We start from the raw sequence: 17866 nt of genomic DNA, 5'->3' as shown, positions 1-17866 counted from the left end.
CTTCCGGTCTCGTTAGATAAGCCAACCCACCACTCCTTGGTGGATTGCAACAAGTGCCGGTTCAAAGTATCGATATATTCCAATTATGGCCATCCTTTCATCATGCCCCAAAGCCTGAGTGTGAAGTGGCCACACATGAAGAAGAGGTGGTCCGCCAATTCTTGAGTTTGCTTACATGGAGGGCAAAGGCCACAAATTGGCCGGTCGCGCTTGGCCAGCCTATCCGTGGTCCAAATCCAATTTTGGGCGGCCAACCAAGCAAAAAACTTGATTTTAGGCGGGGCCCAAACTTCCAAGACAACATGCTCCATGGGGGAACGGACGGTGCCAAGGAATTGAGCATTGTAAGCGGATTCCGCCGAGTAGACTCCGTTGTAGTGTGCATCCAAGTACTATCATCCTTGACCTCCTCAAGAAGAATGAAGTCACAAAGTGGCCCCAAGCACAACAAATTTCTAAAAAGTGGTCAAGAGAGAAGCTTGATGAAATTTGGATCTTGGCAACCCACGCCTCATCCTTCAAGGCCTCCTGAACTTTCCACATTTTCCTTGCAGACGCCTCATAAATAAGGGGCGCTGTGTCCTTTAGTTTGCTATCATTCATTCAAGGGGAGTCCCAAAAGGGCGCCCACTTTGGGTGGTAGCGGGCGCAAAGAAGTTGGATGCAATTATGACACGAGAGTAACAACTTTTGTACTCATGGGTGTGTTGTGACACAGACATGTAAATGTTATTCTCTTCTTAATAAATCGGAGAGGCAAATCTTATTTCATGGGTCCATAATATACTACGAAAAACAAACAAAATTTGTTTTGCTCAGCCGTTGGTTGACTTGGTCTGTTAGCCTCTATTACTTGAGATTATGGACCTTATGTTCCTTAAATACAAAAAAAACTCTGTTCCTAACCACAATATAGAGCCGTATGACTAATAATAATACACATAGTTGAATGAACATGAAAGAATCAGAAACTTTTACCAAAAGTATAAGTAAATAAAAAAATATTCTCCAAGACAAAGAAAAACATATATCTTGAACACTAATTTCAAATTAGCACAAAAAATAAAGTTATGTCAAAAAATAGAAAACCATGGAAATATTTACAAAAACAATAATTCATAAGTTTTAAAAACAGTAACTCATATGTATTCCCCAAGTAATAGAATTCCTAGGAAACTCAAAAATAGTGTGGTAACAATAATGGAAACTCGGAAGAATGTAGATACTTCAATATTCTTCATAAAATAGTCATGAGATTTCTCAAATTGATTTGGTATTTTTACAAATTAATTATTTTTATTTTTCTATATTTTATTATTTTTGACTTAATATTTTTAATATTCTCAGTAACTTTTCTAGAATATTTCCACTTTAAAATATTTGTAACTTACTTTAGTTCTAAAACTTATAGATTTATTCATATTTACAATTATATGACTTTTTTTCCTTGAATTTTTTCTTAGTATTTTTATTATTGATTTTTCAAATTTTTCCCACTTATTTACAACTCGGCTCCACATGGGGAAATCATCACAACTTCATTTCTCATATTGCTTTGATCATTGTTAGGGACTAGATTAGCCAGGTTTAAAAAGTTTAAGGCCTGGGATATCTCATACTAGAATTCAAGGACAAAATTTTGAATTGGCCTAGAGATTATAAAAAACTCTAATAATTACTAGATTCGTTCATTCCATCGCTCAAAAGTATGTTTGATTAAGCATGACCATTTGTGCAACATTTGAAATTTGTAGGTTGTAAATCATGGAATACCAGATGAGGTCATCACAGGTATCAAGCATGATATTCAGAAGTTCTTTCAACTCCCGTTAGAAGTTAAGAATGCCTATGCTCAGCGCCCAGGGGATCTTCAAGGTTATGGCCAAGCGTTTGTTGTCTCTGATGATCAAAAGCTAGACTGGTCTGACCTGCTTGCCCTCTTCGCCCAACCAACCCAAGGCCGTGATATGAGTTATTGGCCAAGTCAGCCCCATACTTTCAGGTCAGACTGTGTGCATGCTTGAAATTTGTAGATGGATAAGAAATGGCAGGAAAATGTTCCTTCTGTTCAAAGCATCATATTAAGAAAAAATGTTAATTTGGCCCGAAACTCAAGTTGAATCCATATTAGATTAAAAAAACTTATAGGATTATCTTGGTTACACATAATCTTTTGTTAAAATGGACGGAGTTTTGAACTAAGGGCATTCTTTTTCACTGCTATAGTGTGCCATGTTTTGGTGTGTGACATTTGAAGCATGATTTTGACAATTCTGGATTTCCTTATGCATATGAACTACTCTGTGTGTTTGTTTCACGCAAAAATGTTTATTAGCTAATAATATATACTCTTAGGTAAACGAGGAGGGGTACCAAACATTTATGTTGGCCTTATTGTATTATTCGTTTTTAATGTTATTCTACCCTTTGATTATTCAACACCAATACAAACTAAACTTAGTGGTGATTAAGATTTTATTTATTTGATTCAAGGCACCCTTTATTATTCATACGCAAATTGTTCTACTCCTAACTAGGCTAGGGACTCAAAGTAAACTACTATGATCCTTTTATGTTTACACATGTGTATATAATGACACCAACCTCACCCGAGACCCTAATAATTTGTTACCTTTATTGCTGAGTTTTACCAAGCCCTGGTCAATTTGGTGAATTCAACAAAATGTTCTTTACAAAGCTTATATATTGAAAAATTACTAAAATCCAGAAAACAAACAAAGGGAACTAATGGACATTGAGTTTTTTTGACAAAATAAATTGATTTTACATTTTACAGGGTAATATTTTCATCATAAATATCTAGCAGCTAAGTTTTTATATGGTTCAAGGTACTGCCCAACAAAGGGCTAGACCAGGGATCATACAAGCAACAAAAAAAATTGGGCTTGTTATTTGTATTTGATACTAACACAAGCTAGGTCCGGTCATACAAAGGTCCTGGTATTTCAGTATGTACCAATACCTAGCATTAACATACAAACACTCTTATGGTTATGATCTCAGGAATTCTATTGAAGATTACTCAATGGAGCTGATGAAACTCGCTCAAACCATTAATGTCTCCATTGCCAAAACACTAGATGTTGCTCCTGAACTACTGGCAGACAAACATGTGGCACAATTTCTTAGGATGAGCTACTACCCTCCATGCACGTCAATGCCAGAAAAGGTTCTAGGTTTCTCACCGCATTCTGATGGATCTTTTATGACTATTCTGCTTGAAATTAATTCAGTTCAAGGCTTACAAATTAGAAGATCTGGTGCATGGATTCCTGTGAAGCCACGTCCTGATGCACTACTGGTGAATGTGGGTGACCTTCTTGAGGTATGCTTCATAAGACATGTTAAGTTAGTCAACTAATAATCAATTCAAGGCTTACAAATAGAAGATCTGGTGCATGGATTTCTCTAAAAGTAATTGTCATATAAGACAGGAAAAATGTTTTTTTGTGATCCATACCTGTGCTTGGGTGAAGATAAATCCTCAATTCCATAACTTTGCTCTTCCCACTTAATTACAAACTCCAAGACGCACGCACGTGGGTGCACATGCGCACACACAGACATAACACCAAATGAAAGGGCTTATGTCCGATGTGTCATCATGTGTTACAATTTTCTGCTACCGCAAATGGTGAAAGTACTTCTCAATTTATTGAAGATCACATCACTATTTTTACCACATTGTATGGTGGTTCAAAAAATAACCATAACTTCGGGTTAGCGTTAGCGCTATTTCTAAATATTCTTGAGACTTTGAAGGGACAAAAAACTAGAAGGCCCACCTAATCAAACAAGTGAGGCGTCGAGCTACCTTTTGTAGCCCTTGCCCTGCATCTAGCCAACTCTGCTAAGAAACTTCATTCATGGTTGAAGAAAACACTAATTGCAATTTCTCCTTGGACAAGCCACTTGGTTACTATTGTTCCTATTCTCTGTTGCCAACGGGATCAAGTTACGATAAACAAAAAAATTGGAAATGTTCAACAGTTTACCAATTATGTTCTTTCAGTTCCTTCCAAGAAATCTTGATCGAATAAAGCGAAAAAAGTAAGGCCCTACAAGCAAAGGCACCTTTTTCTAGAGATCAGGGTTGGATTATTGAGAAAGCAATAGTTGAATGGTGTCTACGAAAGTTTTTCTTGTACAATGTTGTGTGTAATTTTCACACTACTTCCTACTTTATATGAATAATGGACTATTTTTTCAAGGTATAGATGAGAAGCTTGATATTTGTTTAAATTAATTTTTATATTATTATAGATTTTGTCGAACGGGAAGTACAAGAGCATTGAGCATCGGGTCACCATAAATGCCCACAAGGAGCGACTATCTATTTCAGCATTTCACGTCCCAACCTATGGTGGAATAATTTCACCAATTTTGGGAACTATAGAAGAGAAGATGTTATACAAGGCAGTGGGAGTAGAAGAGTATGCAAGACTTTATTTCGCAAATAAAATAGAAGGAAAGAAAGCCCTGGATTATGCTAAGTTATCTGGAATATAAGGATACCCTACTGAACTTTGTCGTTCTACATAAAACTCTTAAACTACTATTTGATGTGTCATTGTAATAGATATTTATTTCTCATCAAGACCAATCAACAAGATGTTTGTCACTTCATTTGAATATATGCATTTACTTTTGTATATATATGCTGAAATTCTTCTACTGCTATAGTTGTGTGGTATTTGAAAGACAGAAATAGGTTTATCGCAAACCATTGTTCCAAGCCATCCAAGCAAGAAGGGTGGCGCCAAGGGGAAGAAGAGAATAATAGACTGAGAATACAACCGTCCTATTAGCCACCCAACCAATTGTTGGTACTTATTTTGTCTAACTGAGACTACTGCCATCTCATTATGTTCACACTAGGATCATGTAGATTTGATAGGCTTTGACCTGTCCGGCGCACTTCTATTGTCTGCCCGTAGTATAAAACATTCTAAACATTTCCGCAATGATCAAGTTGAAGAAACACCAATGCATATTTTTTGGGACTGCAAATTTTCTCAAGATTGTTAGATGACACTGATGCCGAGCAAAAGAAGAGGAATTCCAGCCTTTGATGAGAACGCCCCAAGAAGGTTTCATGGATATAAATGTTCTAGGATGTTGGGATATTTGGACTGTTCGAAATGGAAAAATTGTTACAAATGAAGTTCCAAGTGTCGTAACCTGGAGATACTTACTTAAACAAGACTTGATACTTTTGTGCCATAGATTAAAGGCTAAGAACTTGAAATGACAAGATTGGCTGAACACCCATCTGTGATGTTCGTGTTTGTTTAAGAGTTACATGCTTTGTCTTTACACTAGGAAACATGTTCGTGCATTGCACGGGAGTAAAAAGAATGACCCCTCATGCACACACTCGATAGCATCAACAAATCAATTCTACTATGCCACACAACAGACAACATGACAAGTGGTGTTGTATAAAAACGTAAAGGTGGGATGCTTTTTTTGTGTACTCAAAGTGTTTCCAAAACGCTTTATGGGCATAATTTCAAACAATATGGAATTCAATATTAAGCTACTTGTTTACATAAAGCTTGTATCAGCAGTTTAGTGCAATTCATCGTATATGAATTGGTTGTTGTGCACTGCACGAACTAGAGAGGATGATTGTGTACATATTGTAATCTTTAGCATATGGTACCTGGTAGAAATCAACATCCCATGTGGTCCGAATAATATCTTCTGTGAGAGCATCAAACTATCATATCTACTCAATTTAAATGGTGTAAGAAACATGTATAATAGGCATTTCCAAAATACCCCATATAAAGAAGGTATTAGTTAAGGTTGCAGCCGAAACATAATTTTAGCAATGATTTACATGAAAGATAATAGCATATATATAATCTACAGATTTTTCTGAGTGATTTCTGTATATAACATGTTAGATTTAGAGTTAGAGTTCGAAAGATATGAATATTTTGAATAACATTTGATTCTATAAAAAAAGAGAAATGTTAAACAAAGTTGCTGGGCTGAAATTCCAATATTGTGTAGTCTATCCGCTAAGAATTCAGAGGGAAAGGGCCCATCTGCTAAGAATTCAGAGAAAAAAGGGAGAAAAAGAAAAAGGGAGAAGCTGGGGAGCCGACGGGCATTGTTTAGCACCGGTACGTCCAAATGCAAGGATCAGAGGACCTTCTGGCCAAGCCGGCCGAGCCATTAGTCGCATCTTTTTCTAAAATCGCAATTTATCTAACATTCCAGTTCTGTTGGATCGAGCCCATCAGAAAAAGATTAGCAAGCAGCAACCCTAATTAACTGCATAGTAGCTAGCCTGTGAATCGCCTGATCAATCACGTAGTGAGCTGACTGGCTGAATGGAGGTGGAGGCGCTGAATGGCAGCCCGAGCGACAGCAGGTGGTCTAAACTCCGCGGTGTCCGCTGCCGGCGATCTGACGGCTGACATGATCGAACGGTAGTACGGTACAACTTTAGCCGGACATTGATGCCGATGCAATCCGACGATTCTTTCCGTGATCGCCCGACCTCGGCAAGCTCACAAAGTCCGAAGCTTAGATTTGCCTGCGGGGACTGGGGTTTCTTTCAGCTAGTGTCACTGAACTCGCCAGATGTTGTATGTTGTTTTACCCATAGTTTTAAATAGCCGGCTAATAGCCTTTTCAACAGTGCCGCTAAATGGTCGCATTCACAAATATCCCGCTATAGCGAATTTGAAGGCCCACCGCTATTTTTCATAGCCAGTTATTTAAAACATTAGTTTTACCACGTGGTTCTAAAACTATTCTTTTCAATCAGCCAACCACACGGCGGGCCATTCAAGAGAACTATGCACATGGTTGCTGTTTCCATACCCATTGTTGTACTCCAATAAACAACTACCAAATTTTCTGATTTATGTCTATAAGTGGATGGGACCTCAGGTCTTAGATGTTAGGTTTGGCTACGATGTCTGTTTGGTATTAGGCCCAGGCTATCTGCGCCCCTTCATCAACTGGATAGGTGTAGACAGTTTGTTGCTTAGACGACGGCTTTAGTCTTAAAGGGTGCTTGAATACGTTTTAGTCTCATGACTAAAAGTAGTGAGACTAAAACTTGCTAGCCTCACCCATGCTTGGATCCAAATACTAAAGAGACTAAAATCAAGTTAATAAGCATTTATTATTCTCCAAACCCTCCAATGCAGAACTCGCATGTGTTAAAGAGAGGAGTTCACCCGCAAAAAAAAGAGAGGAGTTAAATGAGGAGAGAGAGGACTAATCCACATTTTAGTAGGGGTACCCTGACTAAAACATTTTAGTTTCAAGACTAGTTTTAGTCCCTCTTTAGTCAGAGGTGCTTGAAACTTTAGCCTCTTAAAGAGACTATTTTTAGTCAGACTAAAATAAGTCCCTTGGATCCAAGCACCCTCTTACTATTGTATTACTTTGTAAAGTCTTGTGAGAATAATTAATAAAGTGACCGTATGCATCGCCCAGATGCAGAGGCCGGGGTCATCCTCCTTTTCTTAAAAAAATAGCCTTTTCAACAGTGCCGCTAAATGGTCACATTTACAAATATCCCGCTACAGCCTGCTATAGCCCGTTATAGCTCCGCTATAGCAAATTTAAAGGCCCGCTGCTATTTTTCATAACCCGCTATTTAAAACATTAGTTTTACCACGTGGTTCCGAAACTATTCTTTTCAATCAGCCAACCGTGCCATTCAAGAGAACTATGGCACATGGTTGCTGTTTCCATACCCATTGTTGTACTCCAATAAACAACTACCAAATTTTCTGATTTATGTCTATACGTGGTACAGAAAAGATGCCCAACTCAAAAAAAAACAAAGTAGATATTGTCATCAACATACACATGGTTCATTGACTTTTCTATTTATGATTTAATAGAGCTAGTCTTTTTTTTTTGGCTTAATTCACTGAAGTTTGCAGATCAACCCTATATTGAGAAAATTATTCAAATTCATCAAAACAGAGAAAAGAAAAAAATCATCGTAATATATCTACAATAAGCATTTCAGCAATTGGTTTTTTAAAGGTAGATAGTATGTGTAACTGCATCTAACGTTAACAAGAACATTATTTCTTCTTTGATCCCAGGAGTTCCATTGAAGAATACTCTTCTAAATTGATGAAACTCACTCATTCGGTTGCCAACTTCATAGCAAAAACACTAGATGTCGATCCTGAATTGCTGGCGGACAAAAATGTGGTCCAATTTGTTGGGATGAACTACTACCCTCCATGCACGTTGACACCCGAAAAGGTTTTAGGCTTCTCACCACATTCTGATGGGTCTTTCCTAACCATCCTACTAGAGGTCAATTCTGTTCAAGGCCTACAAATTAGGAGACATGGTGTATGGATCCCGGTGAATCCACGTCCCTATGCATTGTTGGTGAATGCGGGTGACCTTCTTGAGGTAAGATCTTTTTTAAGTCAAGTTTGAACATATAGCATCTCAAGCCTAAGTTGTACTCCCTTCGTTCCTAAATATTTGTCTTTTTAAAGATTTCAAATGGACTACCACATACAGATGCATGTAGATATATTTTAGAGTGTAGATTTACTCATTTTGCTCCGTATATAGTCACTTGTTCAAATCTCTAGAAAGACAAATATTTGGGAATGGAGGGAGTATAAAATAGGAAAACGAACATTTCTACAATTCTTATTCGTGCTCAGGTCAAGAGAAGTGCTCTCCAACAAAATTGTAACGATTCTGCAATTATGACATCAAAATGTGTACTTCATTAGCTCTTTCCACCTTTATATGAACATGCTGTTGTAATTTAATTAAGTCATTTTTTATAGATTATTACAAACGGGAAGTACAAGAGCATTGAGCATAGGGTCACAATAAATGTCCATAATGAACGCTTATCGATATCAGCGTTTCATGTCCCAAAGTATGATAGAATAGTTTCACCACTTTTGGGAGTTACAGATGAGAAGGTGCTATACAAGATAACAAAAGTGGAAGAGTATTCAAGACTTTATTTGTCAAAGAAACTAGACGGGAAGAGGGCACTAGATCATGTGAAGCTATCACAGACATATGACTCGCTAGCGCCACTCTGGCCTAGCTTGCAGAACTGGCAGGCGTGACGGTCGGAAGATCCGCTACAAAGATGACATTTAGAACACACTTCATGTTTGGGTGAAAACACTTGTTCTGGCCTTTGCCGGTCGGGCTCAGCAACGGTAAACTTGCATCACTATCTTGTTGAAGACGGTGTCTTCACGACGACGATGGCGTCAGAACATTCATCCCTTTCTAAAGGCGTTGTTGTAATGGTTTTGTCGTAGTTTGTTTTGTTATGTTCTTCGTTTGTTGGTGGCTTTGGCCTCATTGTCTTGCATCAACTTTAATAAGATGATTGTGTGCATCATTCCTTTTGCGAACCAAAGAAACTACGTTCTTAAATTAGGTTTTGACGCTTCAGCATCCGGAGCAATTAGTGTGATATTTGTTACTTCATCCGAATTTCTGCATGACTGCACTTACTCTCTCTCTCTCTCACACACACAAAGATGGGTCATCCCCAGCCTCTGCATTAGTTTGTTTTCAGTTTGTGATGGACGCATTCACTTTGTGATGGTAGTACATAGGCTGAAATTCTTGTATACCATGCCATACTATTGTCATTCTGCGAGCTATATATATGGCTTGAGGAATCTCAAAACTCATATAGTATACTACATTTCTGAACCTGTGCACGCGCACTTGTACACTTCTGGACCCATGATTCATGTGGGCTTAGTGTTTGTTGACGTGACATTGAAGAACACTCGAGATAAGCATGAAGCGAACGAAATGAAATCAAGATGCCGGTCGAGATGCTGAGCTGCGTCGCTGTTTGTTTGGCTTATCCCATGTTCCAATCTGACACCTCACGATTGGGTCCCGTTGCTAGCCTGTCCAGACTTAGGTAGTCCAAGACCTACCGGCCGGTCCAGCGCCTAGCTGGACTAAAACTTTACATGCAGTGAGTGACCGGCAGAGATGCAAGTGTAATGTTTCACTTATATGTACAGTGGTTGAGTTAACTTCATGTTGTAACTTCATGTGGAGTACCCTGATAGATGAAACTACAAGCTAGTCTTGCTGGCCATCTTGCAGACGAGGTTTAGACTTGCGTTGTGATGTTGATTTCAGTTATGCCCGCCCTATGGTGCTCTTCTGCCGTGGATTTCTCTCGGAACCACAGATCCTTGGAAAACAGCATACAATCTCATCTATCTCCCTCGATTATTTCGATATAAAAAGAATTTCAACATAGCATCAAACGAATACGAGTACTCCCGACCTCCGCATATAACAAACTTAAATTACTTACGTGGCATTCCTCAGAAAATAAACAGGACTGCTTACGTGACGCGCAAAGCTGGAAACGCTAGCGAGCGACTGCCTCTATCATCTTGTTTGGTGGGCCGAGTATCTTAACCTTGGGTTTTGGGTCTGCGATGCAGAATTGCAGATGACCTCGACATCCACTCAGCTCTCGAAGTTTCCTCCAGAAAAAGAAAGGCCAGCGGCCTTCAGGGAACCGCCCGCGGTTTTTCCAGCGCAAAGAACTGATGGGGACTTGTTCCGCTGTCCGTGCAATCGAGGTGACACCGCGGATCATGGCCTGATTTGTTTTCGCTCTCCTCTCGCCCGGCTAGATAGATGGACATGGTGGACAAGTTCCTTCGAGAGCACTCAGACTGTCCATGGCCCAATAATGGACATGATGAACACTCATTGCACCCATGATTATCTCGCTTTCAAGAACAATTTATGTTTATCCTCTTGTCTGCTGACAAATTCGTTTGATTATCTCGCTTTCAACAACAATTTATGTTGACCCGCAAAAAAAAGAACAATTTATGTTTATCCTCTTGTATGCTGACAAATTCGTTTGATTTTTAGACGTATGTTTTGCACACGGAGTGTTTGGTTTTCCGCGTGGAACATTTGGAGAAATTGGAGCGATGCTACAAGATGTCGTTTTTCTGTGTGGTTGATGCACATGACGTGAGCGTCAAGTGCATGCATTAACTAAATTGTACTAGTGTTCTTGAGCAAAACTAAATTGTATAGTGGGTAGTAAAATATATAGCAGTAAAATGAAAATTGGCGCCTGATGCATGTGCGCCACAGTTTCTTTTTAGGGAATGTGCGCCACAGTCAGCCCATGTACATCCGCCGCGTATACGCGGGCCTTCTGGCCGCTGGATTTTTTTTATTTTATTTCGTTTGAGGATTGCTGCATTTCTTTTTAATCGAAAAAAAACACATATAGGACACTGTCCGCCGGGCCCGGTGTACGCACACGTAGCCAGCCAGCCAGGCCGCGTGGCAGGTGTGGTGGAGCCTTCATACAACTCGAAGCAGCACGGGACAAGTAGTAGTACAGGACACTGTCCACCGGGCCCGGCTCGGCTGTCAGGCAGGCAGGGCCTGCAACCCCAACGGGAAGTTGCAGTTGCACGACGACGACGAAATCTGTACGCTCCGTCTGCTGCCGCCGTTCATGCTTCCCTCCCGCCAAAGAAAGCCTCGGCGGCCCAGCAGCTGGCGGCGAAATTTCTCGAACAGCCTGGGCGGGACGGACGGAGGGCCCATCCTCCGCCATCTCCCTCCGCAACGATCCAAAACGGCCGGCCTTGGATGCGCGCCGGACGACGGATCACGCTCCGGCCTCCAGCAGTAGCCGTTGCTCCCGCCGCTGGGCCCGCCGCGCCGGTTGCAAAGGCGGCAGAAAGGACGAGCGCGCCAGCCCGACTCACCCGCCACGTCTGCCGCCGCCGGTCCGGCCCGGCCCGCCCATCTGGATCCCGATCCCGGCCGCACCTCCCTCTCCCTGGCAGCCTGTACTTATCCGACCTCCGCCGTGCACGCCTCCCCTTCCTCCCAGCGTTTACGCAGGAACCTGCGCGCCAAAGTTGGACAAAAGTTTTCACCGGGGAGCAGCGGCCTTGGATCTGACCGAGCTCCGGCGTGCTTTACACACGCTTTTTACTTGCGTGCGCCACCGGACCACGGTCCACGGCAGCGGGGCACATGCGCTGCCGTTCGTACCGCCGTGCTGCATGCAGCAGGCGCGGGCGCGGGCGTGGGCGGGTCCAGCCCAGCGGCGATCAGGCCAACTCCATCGTGCGACCTCAAACGGACGTCCGTTTTATTCTGTTTTTGTTTTTTTGGATAGGGATTTGGAATTGTATCTGGGCCTGTCCTGAAATGCGGTGGCCGTGCGTCCAGCACGCTGCCGCATCCTTTTGCCCCATCCTGTCCGTCAGGGCCAAGAAATACCTAAATTTACATTAAAACTAGTTTCGAACCCAAATTTTTGTCTGCAAATTAAAATAGTTTTACAATCCAATTGAAATTGTCTTTAATAAAATAGTGTTACAACCAAATCGAAATTGTCTTGACTGAATATAAAATGGACAAATAAATCTATTGGTTGCCAATGTGATCCCACACGTGCTCAGCCAAGTCATTTTGAAGATTCACATGAGTGTGCCAATCACGCATCTTGCGGTGGAATTGGGCAAACTGTTCAAATGTGACCGGGTCTTGGTGCAGGGGCTCAATATTTTCACCTTGATAATCAAATCCTTGGTCGAAGATACTCTCATCACGCTCGTCCTCGACGATCATGTTGTGCATGATCACACAAGCAGTCATCACCTCCCAAAGCTTCCCTTCATCCAATGACAGTGTAGGGTTTCGAACGATACCCCACCGGTATTGAAGCACACCAAAAGCATGTTCCACATCCTTTCTAACACTCTCTTGCATTTGGGCAAATCTCTTTCTCTTCTCACCTTGGGGTTTCGAGATTGTCTTCACAAAAGTTGACCACTGAGGATATATACCATCTGCTAGATAGTATCCCTTGTTGTAATGGTGGCCGTTGATTTCAAAGTTGACAAGTGGGGAGTGGCCTTCTGCAAGCCTCGCGAAGACTGGAGAACGCTGCAGCATGTTGATATCATTGTGAGAACCTGCCATGCCGAAGAAAGAATGCCATATCCAAAGATCTTGTGATGCCACCGCTTCTAATATGATAGTGCACCCGTTAACATGCCCCTTGTACTGGCCCTGCCAAGCAAATGGACAGTTCTTCCACTCCCAGTGCATACAATCTATGCTGCCAAGCATACCTGGAAAGCCTCTAGCTGCGTTGGTCGCCAACAATCTCTCTGTATCAGCGGCAGTTGGCTGCCTCAAGTACTCTGGGCCAAAGACCTCGATCACAGCCTGGCAAAACTTGTACATTGACATCAGACATGTTGTCTCACTCATACGCACATACTCATCCACCAAATCACCTGGAATTTCATATGCAAGCATGCGGATGGCCGCGGTGCATTTCTGGTAGGAGGAGAATCCAAGCTTGCCAAGGGCATCCGTCTTGCACTCGAAGTATGGGTCATGAGCAACCACTCCCTCTCGGATACGATTGAACACATGCCTTGCCATACGAAAACGGCAACGGAATTTATCCGTCCTGAAGAGCGGGGTGTTGGCAAAGTAATCTGCATAGAGCAGGGCGTGGCCTCTCTCCCTGTTGCGGTTCAGGTTGGGAGCACGGCCAGGGAGTGACCCCCTGTACCGAGGAAGCTGCCGTTGAATATTGTCGTGAACGACCAGTGCAGCCACCACAAGATCGTCATCATCCGACGACGAATCGTCTGATGAATAAAGGAAGTGATGGAAGAAAAACTCGTCTCCACTGTCCATACCTTTGTTGACAAAAGGTCGAACACCTTGCGGTCGTGGTGGCGAAGAGGCCGCGATGATCACCTCGACGCAGCGGGGTGGTTGCCGGCTGGCTACAGGTCGCTCTGGAGCTCTCGTCGGAATCTGCCTCGGCCGCCGTGGTACGTCGCCGGCAGTCGTGTCCCCTTTGCCACCGGTAAGGACGGCGACGGCCAAACCTCTTCCAATCGACGACCAAAACTACGGTGGAAGCGCGGGCGTGGTGGCGGCCATGTCGAGACGTGGTTTGGTATGGACAGCGGGGGGGCTGCGCGGTGAGGATGCGGCCGGAGAATAGCGGCGGCGCCGGCGGCGGGGCGGGGTGGGGAGAGAGGGTGAAGCGTTGGGAGCGGGGGGACTGCTAGTGTCCCCGACAGGCGGGCCACGGAGGGGACAAGGGCGTGCGTCGAGGCCGTCCGCGCGCGTCCGTTTCACCCAAACCGAGCACAAGTTTAGGCCGGGGATGGGTCAAAAGTGGACGGAATCCAAACATTTGTCCGTTTACGCCTGCGCGTCGATCCGTCTCATTTGTTCTTTTTACTCTAAACGAATAGGAGCGGACAGGATAGGGTCGCGCGGTAGAGTTGGCCTCATATCCGCCGGCTGCGGCTCCGACTCCGACTCCCGTCGTTGGCCGGCTGGCTGGCTCACATGGCCTGGCTGTACGCCTGGTCCACGGTGTGTCGCTCCTGTGTGTGATGATGTTACCGGTACCTACCTACCGGAAGAAGGAATCTCATCCGTGATCCTAGCCGGGATAGCCATAGGGAGGTGAGTGAGGTGAGGTGGGAGTGGCAGCAGAATCATTGCTTGCGTTACGCTGCACCCTTGGGAAGAAAGGTGGCCGAGATGGGCGTGCAATAATTTCATTCATGAAAATGTCCATGCGACGTCATAATTCTGTTCTACGTAAGTTACTCGTAAAACATATTGTTAACAATAAATATTTATAATTTCATCGGGACTTGTTTGTGACCCTTGATTGATAGAGTGAGAGGCGGGATATTAAAGTGTAAGCATTTGGTGATAATGACAACTGCTATACTTCGATTGTAAGGCTGGAAACCCCAATGATATGCCCGACCCCAACTAAAACCCCAATGATTCATTCATCCACCCTCCCACAACCGCAAAGCCAGCGCCATCTTCTCATGTCATCTCATCTCATGTCCCTGACCAAAGCATATTCTCGAACACTTAATTTGTGTTGCAATCACTAAGTCAGTTCGCAATAAAACTAGCTTATCCGTGACTCCCATTATCCATCCATCTACTCATTCTATAGTGGACAAGTTAAGCAACAGAAACGGGACAGCTCGAACCGGAAGCAAGCACGGCTGTCTCCACACCGATGCACAACAACCAGCACCACATTACATTTTTCTTGCACTTTTATTACAGTGGCCTTTTGCCATTGAAGACAGCGCCGCACCGCAGCTCGCTCAATAAAACCGGCCCTGTCCTGTCCTGTCCTCACACTCACTCATCACACTCCACCACCCCCATCCATCCATCCATCAGAGAAGAGAGAGAGAGAGAGAGAGGAGAGCGTCCGCACTCCGCAGCAGCCATGGCCAAGGAGGTGAGCGAGGAGCCGGAGCACGCCGCGCCGGCGCACAAGGACTACTCCGACCCGCCGCCGGCGCCGCTCTTCGACATGGGGGAGCTCCGGATGTGGTCCTTCTACCGGGCGCTCATCGCCGAGTTCGTCGCCACGCTGCTCTTCCTCTACATCACCGTCGCCACCGTCATCGGCTACAAGGTGCAGTCCGCGGCCGACCCGTGCGGCGGCGTCGGCGTGCTCGGCATCGCCTGGGCCTTCGGCGGCATGATCTTCGTCCTCGTCTACTGCACCGCCGGCATCTCGGGGGGCCACATCAACCCCGCGGTGACGTTCGGGCTGCTGCTGGCGCGCAAGGTGTCGCTGCTGCGCGCCGTGATGTACATCGTGGCGCAGTGCGCGGGCGGCATCGTGGGCGCCGGCATCGTCAAGGGCATCATGAGGGACGCGTACCAGGCCAACGGCGGCGGCGCCAACATGGTCGCCTCAGGGTTCTCCCGCGGCACGGCCCTCGGGGCGGAGATCGTCGGCACCTTCGTGCTCGTCTACACCGTCTTCTCCGCCACCGACCCCAAGCGCAGCGCCCGCGACTCCCACGTCCCCGTGCTCGCCCCGCTCCCCATCGGCTTCGCCGTCTTCATGGTGCACCTCGCCACCATCCCCATCACCGGCACCGGCATCAACCCCGCCAGGAGCCTCGGCGCCGCCGTCATCTACAACAAGAAGGCCGCATGGGACAACCACGTAATTAAGCTTCTTCCTCTATCTCTCTCTCTCTCTCTCTCTCTCTCTCTTCCGTCTCCATCTGTTTTCTTCTTCTACCTCTTCCTCTTGCAAGCAAGAAGCTAACCTCGTATATGCATGACATGACATGCAGTGGATCTTCTGGGTCGGCCCGTTCGTGGGAGCGCTGGCGGCGGCGGCGTACCACCAGTACATCCTCCGGGCGGCGGCCATCAAGGCGCTCGGCTCCTTCCGGAGCAGCCGGAGCAACTGAACCGCCCGGCCGGCCGGCCAATAATTTAATGCAACGGTCACCCACCGCGCTAGCTAGCGTGTTGGCAGTACTGCTCCTCGTGTCCATCCGGCCTTCTCGTTCCAGTGTCCTCTCTGTGCATGCATGTGAGTGAGAGAAAGACCACCATGTTTTCACTCTTCAATTATTACTCCTTGTCACCGTTACTGTTGTCGAATTACATTAGTTACTACTGTTATTAGTGTTGGTGTTGGATGGATGATGAACCTGTAATGTAAAACCGCTGTGAGTGAGAATTGCTGCAATTTGGAACGTTAATTTATTTATTTATGGTGTGATGCATGCGTGTTTGCTGGAGTGCTGCTAGCTTATCCTGCTGGCTATCCTTGTCAGTGTATATTATGGCCTGTCTATATTTGTCAGTGGTATATGGCTTGCCTTTGTCTGTCATGCAATCATGTTTATCTATCCTGCGTCTGCGTGCGCGACGTCTTTAATCATGCGCGCCTTCTGGTGGCTTGGAGTGGAGTGTGTGCTAATGATTGCTTCTGGGATTGATTAAGAGACGTGGCCTGTTAATGGTGCCCTAATCAACAGAAGAAAATGAAATGATGTCCTAATCAACAAACACATGCTACAGTGCGTGCATGCATGCTCTGATGAAGGTGGTTGATGTGTCCAGAGAGTTCCACCAGGCTTTGTCTCCACCCACCGGCGCACGCTTATCCACACACAGCCTGAATGTTAAGGCCAACTCCACCGCGCCACCTTAAATGGGCGTCTGTTTTGTTCGGATTTTATCTATTTGGGTAAAGATTTGGGGTCGTGTTCGGCCGTATTCTGTGATACGATGGCTGTGCGCCCAGCGCGCGGACGCATCCTGGCTCTCTTGTCCGCGTATTTTTCTTTGCAAGTCCTTAAGTTTCTTTTATCATTCATTTTTGATACATGATAATACATCATCATATTTTGACTAGTAAAGTAAGGTCAAAGAAAATAAGAACAACAAGAATATATTTTAGAAGATAGCCAAATTCCATAACTGCCTCTTTGAGTTGGGTTAGGGCCTTCTCGATGCACTCATTGTTGATCTGTGGAGGAGGCTCGATTTGGCATCATCCTTTCTTCTTCAAGCCAGATGTAGATGTTGCTTCCTCACACCTAGTCTCATGTCTAGCCTTTAATCTAGCAACAAGTGCACTTGTCTCATTTACGGCCTCTATGCTAGCTAAAAGTGCACGAACATGTATTAAATTTTGCTCTATCAATATATCGATGTACTTTTCTTCCCAATACCAAAACTTGCATCCATTCTACACAACAAAATTTGAAGTTAGCACAACTAATCAAATCTAGATGTCACACCCTAGCTAGTTCAAGCATTAGAGTGTGCATCATGTTTAATTTCCTTTTAAGTTTGAAATGGGGATGACAGAACCCCCAACACCCCCCTGGAAACAACTAGGGTTTACTAAAATTATTTTCAATGAACCTGAAATGCCCTTCTAAAAAGTTCACTCTCTTTGTCTTGGGTTGGAACCTCTGGCAAAATTAGTGCACAATTTTCT

General features: G+C 44.3%; 1 protein-coding gene across 1 annotated transcript; it reads left to right on the top strand.

The window, feature by feature from the left end:
• The first annotated feature begins 15220 nt into the window (after positions 1 to 15220).
• LOC125535363 (probable aquaporin PIP2-6) lies at positions 15221 to 16624 on the top strand. Its single transcript, XM_048698417.1, has 2 exons — positions 15221 to 16066; positions 16200 to 16624. Exons 1-2 carry the CDS (start codon positions 15332 to 15334, stop codon positions 16317 to 16319), a joined length of 855 nt encoding a protein of 284 aa, XP_048554374.1. The 5' UTR covers positions 15221 to 15331; the 3' UTR covers positions 16320 to 16624.
• The last annotated feature ends 1242 nt before the right edge of the window (positions 16625 to 17866 follow it).

Source organism: Triticum urartu, chromosome 2, assembly GCF_003073215.2.
Source record: "Triticum urartu cultivar G1812 chromosome 2, Tu2.1, whole genome shotgun sequence".
In the NCBI taxonomy this organism is placed as follows: Eukaryota; Viridiplantae; Streptophyta; class Magnoliopsida; order Poales; family Poaceae; genus Triticum; species Triticum urartu.
Note: the sequence above shows the minus strand (reverse complement) of the source record. Positions and strands in the feature narration are given on the sequence as shown.